Source organism: Eucyclogobius newberryi, unplaced genomic scaffold, assembly GCF_026437365.1.
Source record: "Eucyclogobius newberryi isolate DKJ021-1_F unplaced genomic scaffold, fEucNew1.0.hap1 SCAF_22, whole genome shotgun sequence".
NCBI classification, from domain to species: Eukaryota; Metazoa; Chordata; class Actinopteri; order Gobiiformes; family Gobiidae; genus Eucyclogobius; species Eucyclogobius newberryi.
In genome coordinates, this window is record NW_027315857.1 from 21,964,884 (window position 1) to 21,973,901 (window position 9,018).

Genomic DNA, 9,018 nt, shown 5'->3' on the forward strand with positions numbered 1-9,018 from the left:
CAGCTTTTTAGGGCCAACGCCCTGGGAGGAGTTCATAAAAGTACGACATTTGGAAAAACTCCCGATTCCTGCTTAGCCATTTTTGAACCAATATGGCCGACATTTGGTTTGGTGGACGGCGTTGCCGTAATAATATTTTTTACTTCTCTTGTCACCATCTACCTCTGCGCCAAATTTCATGATTCTACGATCAGATTTTTTTGGGGTCATTTCCTATCTCGCAATGCATTTTTGGTACATTTGGGGGCGCTGACGCGCCAATCTTTTTATTTTAGAAAAGGTAAATAGCCAGAATCTAGAGAGGCACGATTTTTAGAGGTTTGCAAATTTTCGTGACTTTTCGTCAATGTTCACTGGGTGAAAAATAGGGGGGTTGGTCCCGAGAAGAAGAAGAAGAAGAAGAAGAAGAAGAAGAAGAAGAAGAAGAAGAAGAAGAAGAAGAAGAAGAAGAAGAAGAAGAAGAAGAAGAAGAAGAAGAAGAAGAAGAAGAAGAAAGAAAGAATAATATTCCGATGCGAAAACAATGTTTCCCATTTTTCAAACATCATAAACTATACATTTTCAGAAAGCGCTCGCGCTTTCCTACCTCATGGTGTGGGTCCCTGGTCACTGACGGGTACTTTCGTTAATTTTGAGTGGGCTCTGCCCACTTTGTGTTTTTGGCCCTCTATACAGTAATAATGTTAAATTTTTGCATTACATGCTTATATGCACGGAACATGCAAGAGATGGGGAACGTATTCGTGAGCAACTTAGGGCAAATGAGTGCTTTATATTCATCCCAATGTAAAGTGCTCGTTTAGTGCGCACTTTTACACGGGCTTTGCCCGTTTACAACGGTAATGTTCCATTTTCCTACTACTAATTAGTATGCACGGGGCGTGCGTGAGTGAAGGAGTGCGTTAGTGAGTGTTTGGAAGTGGGCGAGCGCTTCGCGCTCGATTTCGTGCGCACTACGTGTGCACTTTCGCAGCCGTGCTTCGCACGGCCTTACGAGATTAATAGGCCTCTCGCCAGCTTGTGGCGCTCGGGCCTAATAATAATATTTCTTCTTTAAGACAACAAATGTAAACTTCATTAGTAGATTATTCCAGTCACAATAATAATGAAAGAACTAAAAATATAATAAGTGATCATTCAAGACACAAAAATACGTCATTCCAATTCAGTAAATTCTATAGTAATAATAATAATTGTGCACCTGTAAAAGACTTTGTGGGTTTCTGGATGTACATAAAGCAGCCCAGAACCCACAGTTTGTTTAAATCACAGACTTTGGTCGGGATTCATCTTGCAACATGCAAAACCCCCGCGTTTAGGAGCTAGAAACATGGAAAAGATGCAAATGTGTTCAGGTGTGAGCTCAGCAGCAGCTCTTTCAGCTGCTCAGACTCTACGCTGCAGGTGAGGCGAGTGGTTTTACCTTTGCTCTGGATGTAACTGTTAAAATGTGTGTTTTATTTTGATCAGGAAATGTTAGAGATGGATGATGGGACAGTTTTTCTATGTGGACGTCAATTGCTATCTTGATTGAGGGCTGAACTTAAATTGCAATGTTTAAAGATGTTTAAAGATGCACTGTAAAGTGTTTCAGGTCCTGTGGTTGTCCCCATGGAGACGTTATTGCTGCAACTTCACTATCTTGCATTTATTCAATTGCAGGGGTTTTTATTGGCTAAAACTCATGCATTCTTGCTGTGAGCGGGGTCGCCTCACCGCAGTTCTGACCTGTAACGTGGCGGCACTGCCTTGCTTTGCTTGTTTCCTTACATTTCAGACGGTCAGACCCTGAAGCGTTACACTTTTTTAACCTGGCCCGTCAGATGAATTCTTACAGTATTTGTGAGTTTACAAACTCTTGAGAATCCATCTGACCGACAGTGGCTTGGACCAATCACAGCGCAGCACTGTTTGTAAGGTGAAGCGCACAAACAAACAAACAAACAAACAAACGTGATGCCATCGACCAAAATACTTTGTACTATTTGATTTGAAATATGGATAATTTTGTTTTTGAAAAAATCCACATAAAGCCACTTTGTGCATTTGTGGAGGGAAATATGTGTGTTTTTTTTCTCAAATGTTTAAACTGTAACTCAATTCAGTCCAAGTTCCTCGAATCCTCTTTTCAAAGCCTTACTTTTCTGAACGATGTGATGTTGTTTCCTCTCTTTTACGCAGCCATGTGCCAGAACTCTTCATCTCCGTCTGGACCTGTGTTCCAGCAGCTGCTCTTGTGCTTCTACACCAGAGTCGGCTGGAACAGCAGCCTTGTCTTCTTCTGTGTGAACCTCCTTGTTGTCCTGCCCATCTGCGTCGCCGTCCTGCACCTGGGTCTCCAGCAGCTGAAACAGGTCGCCAAAATCAGCCACACCGACGCCTTCACGTACCACGTCTCTGCCATTCAAATTATAGGTGCTTGTGCATCGCTCCTTGGCATAATCGGCAGAGAATTGCGCAGTGACATTTTGATTTTCATAGGTATTTACATGTTTTCTGTCAACACTTCAGCGTTCTCACTGTTCCAGTGTTTGACATGTGGCGAGCGTTACATAGCTGTGGTCCATCCACTCACATATTTGCGTCTGAAAAAGAAAGTTTTGGCCCGGAACATCATCTGCGGGCTGATGTGGCTGCAGTGCATTGTCCAGGGGTTTTGCTTAGGGTACTTAGAGAACGAGATCGATTTCTTCCTTATCAATTTTGGATTGGCGTTGATATTTGGCTTCATTCTTTTCTTTAACATTTCTGTCTTGGTAGCACTTCTCCGTCCACGGCCAGGAGATGGCGCGAAGAAGAACAAATCCACACAGAGAGCCTTCCACACAATATCCGCCATTTTGGGAACTCTGGTGCTGAAGGTCGCGGGCGAAATCGCGTCCAGTGTAGCGTCGAGTAGAGTGAGGTGTAGCGCCGACAGCCCGTGCGCTCTGTGGTTATCGGGTGGCTGGTTCAATCTGCCCGGTAATGTCATATTACAGATTCTGTTTCTCCATCGCGCTGGAAAACTGCCCGGCTGTCGAAGGGCACAGACAAATACAGCCGACTAGAGCTTTGACTGCGGAGAATACACACATTTATCCTATACTTTAGTGAGTCAGGACACAAACATCTCCCCCCGAGTCAAAGGCCGTGATTGACAGGAGATTCTTGTTTGTGTACCGTATATGGTGTCAGAAATATGCTTTTAATGGTCTTTGTAAATCACCCTGGGTTAACGGGTCTTTCTGATTGGTCAATGCTTCATAGATAAATATATTGTTGAAGTAGAATAGTGAGTGTCAAATGAGTTTCTGTAAATGAGAACCCCATGTATTTATGTCTTTCCTGTGAATTATGATCCTGAAACATTTAATAAAGTTGGTCTATGCTGTCGTCGTGTTCATTCACTCAAATTATTTCATGTCATACCGCGCACGTTTAATAGTTTAAAGGAGCTGTACCCTTTTTTTACTGTTTTGAAATGTGAAAAACACAGAACGGGACTGCATCACCTGATGCAGTCCCGGCATCATAAACATGCACCACAATGTGTTTTATTAGCACTTTTCACCAGTCCAGAGTGAGTTTTGCCGTCCCGGGTAAAGCTAACAAACATTAGCATGCTAATGGCACACTTCCTGCTCCTCGGGGAATACAAAACTTTGTATTTAGAGGCAGAAAAAAGCGCTGTGGTCTCATTTTCACCCACTATTACAATATATCTACACTGGGGCAAACAGATTTCACTTTATTACATGCAAAAAAAAAACTTTAATTGCTGTATTTCATGTAAAACACATCATATTTACAGGAGAACTTGATATTTGCATAATCTTCGTCCGTCTATTCCTCACAAATAAACAATTCTGCAACACATGTGTAACTATCAACTCCATAACAACAATATTATACTTAATTAAATCGATTTATTAAACAGCACACAACAGAGCTACAACGTTAATAGTCGTTTATTGCGTGAACACAAAGCGGTCGCTCTTCGCTCAGGCCGCCAGGATGTGCTTGACAAACTCGGTGTAGTTGATGTGTCCGTTGGCGTCCTCCTGCCCCGCCATGAGCCTGTCCACCTCGTGTTCCGTCATCTTCTCGCCGAGGGTCGCCAGCACGTGCCTCAACTCGGCGCCCATCACCGTCCCGTTCCCCTCCTTGTCGAACACCCGCAGGCCCTCCACGAAGTCCTCGAAGCTCCCCAGCTCCTTCGCCTTGGCCACGTGCTGCAGCATCGGCAGGAACGTGTCAAAGTCCAGCAGCTTGGAGTTCATCTCCTCCGGCTTGGGGCGCCCGAGCAGCTTCAGGACGTCGGCGTTGGTCGGGTTGTGCCCCAGGGCGCGCATCACGTCACCGCACTGGGCGTAGGTGATCTTCATCTCGCCGGCCGGGGTCTCGTCGAACAGTGTGAAGGCGTCGCGGAACTCCTCCATCTGCTCCGGCGTGAACTCCAGCACCACGCTTTTCAGGTCCACCTCCGGGGATTTGGGCTCGGGCTCGGCCGGTTTGGGAGGCTTGGCGGCGGCCTCCTCTTTCTTCGGCTCGGGCTTTTTGGGCTCCGGCTTCTTGGGTTCGATCTTCTTGGCGGGCATTTTGGCGTGAAGAACCAGGAGGAGGAGATGTCGACGAGGTTATAAAGCGAGGAGGAGGAGCAGAGGAGAGAGGAAACCAGGCCAAACATGGGAGAAGACAGGAATAGAAGCACTGGAGATAAGAAGAAGATAAGAAGAAGATAAGAAGAACCGTCACCACGGAACTACTCCTTCAAATAGGTGCTCCTGACCTTCTTGATCCTCTGAAATGCTTAATTTTATTAGTTTTAAGAGTGCAAACTATGTCTTCAAATGTATCTGGGGTGACAAATAGCGGTTGGTGAAAATCAGTACTTTGATATTCTTTTGAACTTTTGATCAGATCATTTGTTGGCCGTCCGTCAGAAATGTGCCAAATTGTTCCGGTAAATGCCTTGGTTGAGGTTCAAGTTCAAAAAGTGTCCAAACCAGTGGCTCAAATGTTTCATACAACGTTTGGCTTTCCAAGTACCACCAGATTATGCCAGGTCTAAAACAGGAATATTCTCAGGTCTAAATAAAGGCTAATCCAGGTCTAAAACTTGACTGCATCATTGTTTCTCCACCACAACGATGCAAAAATATCCGCTTTAAACCCTTTTTGACAGACAATGCACATCTATATCAAAAATACATATAAATACATTCTATAATATGAGCTCTCGGTGCTAAATATTTGTCTGTTTTGTTTCCAGTGCTGATTTTGACCAGTTCTACCTCGTCGTGCTTGACTTGAGCAGACCAAAACGCTGACGGCAACCGACAGCCTGACAGCGATTGTGCTCCATTAACATTCCCCGTCGAGATAAGAGCTGTGATTACCCACAATGCTCCGCTCCGGTCTGGAAATAGTGGCGCTTTTGTGATAAAGAGCAGAGGTGGAGGTGAAGAAGAAGAGCCCACCTCACTCACAACAGAGTGTTTATCCGGCTAGAAATTACACATAAAAAGTCACACATTTGTTGCGCTTTTTTACCTTCAAGTCACTCAATTTATTTGTTTATTACCGAACACTATTTTACAAAGTTATTTACAAAATCACTGTCCATTTTCTGTGCATTTCAGCCGGTGATGACAGCAGAGACGGCGTCTTCGCGGTCGTCATTTTTCCTTCTGCGCCGCGGCCTCTCGACTTCTGCAGTGAGAAACACACTTAACTTGACTGAAATAGGAAACTTATGATTATCAGACAAAGGGAGGGTCAAACCAGGGACCCTCTTGTTGTGAGGCATTCGGCCACTTTGCCTGAAGAGGAACTCGTTTTTTTTTTAACTGAGGTAAAAGTACAGAAACAGGAGCAAACAATTACATTTACTCAAAAAGGATCATGTACAAATACAGCGTTTTGGGTCAACAACAGTCTTTTTATTATCATTTTATTATTATTTATATGTTTGTCAGTTGTATTTATTTGTTTGTCAGTTGTATTTATTTGTTTGCTCAAAGCCAGGACTTGAACTCAAAACCTTTAGACAAGATATTACGATGAACGTGCTCAAAAATAAACCCTCAAACCATTTTACTTTTCGGTTTGTTCAAAAATGTAGTAGATTAAGTTAAGTAAAAGTAAATAGTATCCACTGTAAAATGTACTACAGTTAATGTTTTACTTTTACATTTGTGCCTCGTAACTGCAGAATAGTCCTTGTTTAGTCCCATCGCCTTTGTTACATTGAGTCCTGGTTCTGGTCTTAGTTTTGGGGCGTTTACCTTTGGGCCTCTGTCGACACAGACGCACCATGAGCACGGTGGAGACGCAGTACGGGCAGAAGACCAGCAGGTGGCAGAGCAGCCTCACCGCCAGCGGCCAGGGGGCGGAGTCAGGCTCAGGGGGAGGGGCGGGGGCGGGGGCGGCCTCGTCTGGAAAATCAAGCAGAACGTGAAGCGGGTTTAATAACGTAGAAATTTAAAAAAAAAACGTGATCATCTGGTAATCTAGAGGGTTCGCTCAGAAAAGAAAAACTGTTGCGTAATTAAATTGTGTAAAAGTAAATGTCACAAGTTTCCATAGCAACCATAGCACCTATGCAGCTTTACATGGGAATTTACCTGGCATTTGGCACATGTGTGAATGAAGCCAGAACTGATTTCCCTGCATTTTGTTCACCGGTAAAATGCTTTTTTGCTTCTTTTTAAATAAAACGTCTGCAGTGAAACAAATGCCAGGTTTAAAGGGCGTGTATGACATGTTTTATGATTTTCTAATTTTGACTTTATTTGACGTACTTATGCCTGTTGTACATATAAATCGAGCAGGTGTTTATGGATAAAATGTAGAAAAATCAGTAGAAATGGACAGGAAGTGACATCACTACTCATTTCAATTAAAGTTTATGCAGAATTTACACAAAGAAACAACTTTTTTTGATGCTCTAAACTTTAATTTAACAAAATAAAGTCACTCTCATGTATTGTTTTTGTCAAATTACAAAAATTGTGACATTAGATGAATTTGGGCCCAGTGTTTGAGGGGTCATTTACAAGTGTGATGTCATTAATTACAAACAGGAAGTCAAATTATAAATAAATAACAATTAATTTTTTTTTAGCAAAATTCAAATTATATTTATCTCAGCTGTATTTTAGTTCAATGAGTCGTCCGACCTGCAGGGGGCGCTGTATGAACAGAGCAAACCTGTTGTACTGGCAATTCACTGGGAATTACATGTGAATGGGACTTTTGTATAATATTCTACGTGGCAAGAGCTTTATTTCCCCGTAAATAAAAGAGTCCTGGGATGATTTACTGAATGTATGGATTTAAAAACGGCTCAGAACATCGTGGTGCTCAACGCAAGACCTAACAAAGTGGGATTGGCATTTCCTGAGTATCAGAGGGAGACAGGATTAGCGTGAATGAAGCTAAATGCTAATCCATTTTGTCGAAGGAACAATATTAAAACGTGGTTAAAATGATATATTTTCTGTGTTAAAAGCTCAAATTTTGCTTAACATGTGTTGTTTACTGGGAAATTTGTGTCGCCCGCCCCACAAAACACAAGACTCAAACCTCTTTCCGTCTCACTTTGTGGCGCGCTGCGATTCTGCACCTTCAGCAGAGCGGGCTCGGACCGCGCGCCCCCGCTGCCGCACCAGTACGACCCCCGCTCCGACCAGCTCACGGCGGCCAGCTCGAGGTCGCGGCGGGGGTCGGAGGTCAGCGGGCGATCGTCCCTGTAGAAGTGCGCCGTCACGATGGAGCGGTCCCTGTTCAGGCAGCTCAGAGTCACGGCCTCGCCCACGGTCACCGGGCGCGTCGGGACCTCGACCAGGAGCGGGCCGCCTGCGGGACGACCGGACAGAGCTGTCAAGGAGCTGAACGTGTCAATCAAACACGCTTTTGTTTATGACGCAAGGATTTAAAAGTAATGTTTGGTAACTTTGTATCCATTTTATCGGTGAAACAGACGGTCAAAGGAGAATAAACATGACTCAAACGTGCTTGAAACACTAACAATAGGATTTATACTGTGCCAAATACAGCTAACTTTAGGATTTATAATGTGCCAAATACAGCTAACTATAGGATTTATATTGTGCCAAATACAGCTAACTTTAGGATTTATACTGTGCCAAATACAGCTAACTTTAGGATTTATATTGTGCCAAATACAGCTAACTATAGGATTTAGATTGTGCCAAATACAGCTAACTTTAGGATTTATACTGTGCCAAATACAGCTAACTTTAGGATTTATATTGTGCCAAATACAGCTAACTATAGGATTTAGATTGTGCCAAATACAGCTAACTTTAGGATTTATACTGTGCCAAATACAGCTAACTATAAGATTTATAATGTGCCAAATACAGCTAACTATAAGATTTATAATGTGCCAAATACAGCTAACTTTAGGATTTATAATGTGCCAAATACAGCTAACTTTAGGATTTATAATGTGCCAAATACAGCTAACTATAGGATTTATATGTGTCAAATACAGCTAACTTTAGGATTTATAATGTGCCAAATACAGCTAACTTTAGGATTTATATTGTGCCAAATACAGCTAACTTTAGGATTTATACTGTGCCAAATACAGCTAACTTTAGGATTTAGATTGTGCCAAATACAGCTAACTTTAGGATTTATATTGTGCCAAATACAGCTAACTATAGGATTTAGATTGTGCCAAATACAGCTAACTTTAGGATTTATATTGTGCCAAATACAGCTAACTTTAGGATTTATACTGTGCCAAATACAGCTAACTATAAGATTTATAATGTGCCAAATACAGCTAACTTTAGGATTTATAATGTGCCAAATACAGCTAACTTTAGGATTTATAATGTGCCAAATACAGCTAACTATAGGATTTATATGTGTCAAATACAGCTAACTTTAGGATTTATAATGTGCCAAATACAGCTAACTTTAGGATTTATGTGTCAAATACAGCTAACTTTAGGATTTATATGTGTCAAATACAGCTAACTTTAGGATTTATATGTGTCA

General features: G+C 42.4%; 1 protein-coding gene across 1 annotated transcript; it reads right to left on the reverse strand.

Annotated features, from left to right (window-relative positions):
* Nucleotides 1-3,972: 3,972 nt before the first annotated feature.
* LOC140372077 (myosin light polypeptide 6-like) lies at nucleotides 3,973-4,603 on the reverse strand. Its single transcript, XM_072459356.1, has one exon. The coding sequence runs from the start codon at nucleotides 4,578-4,580 to the stop codon at nucleotides 3,984-3,986; it is 597 nt and encodes a 198-aa protein (XP_072315457.1). The 5' UTR covers nucleotides 4,581-4,603; the 3' UTR covers nucleotides 3,973-3,983.
* Nucleotides 4,604-9,018: the final 4,415 nt, after the last annotated feature.

Coding starts and splice junctions, on each gene's coding strand:
- LOC140372077 (XM_072459356.1), bottom strand. CDS start 4,580: ATGCCCGCCAAGAAGATCGAACCCAAGAAGCCGGAGCCCAAAAAGCCC.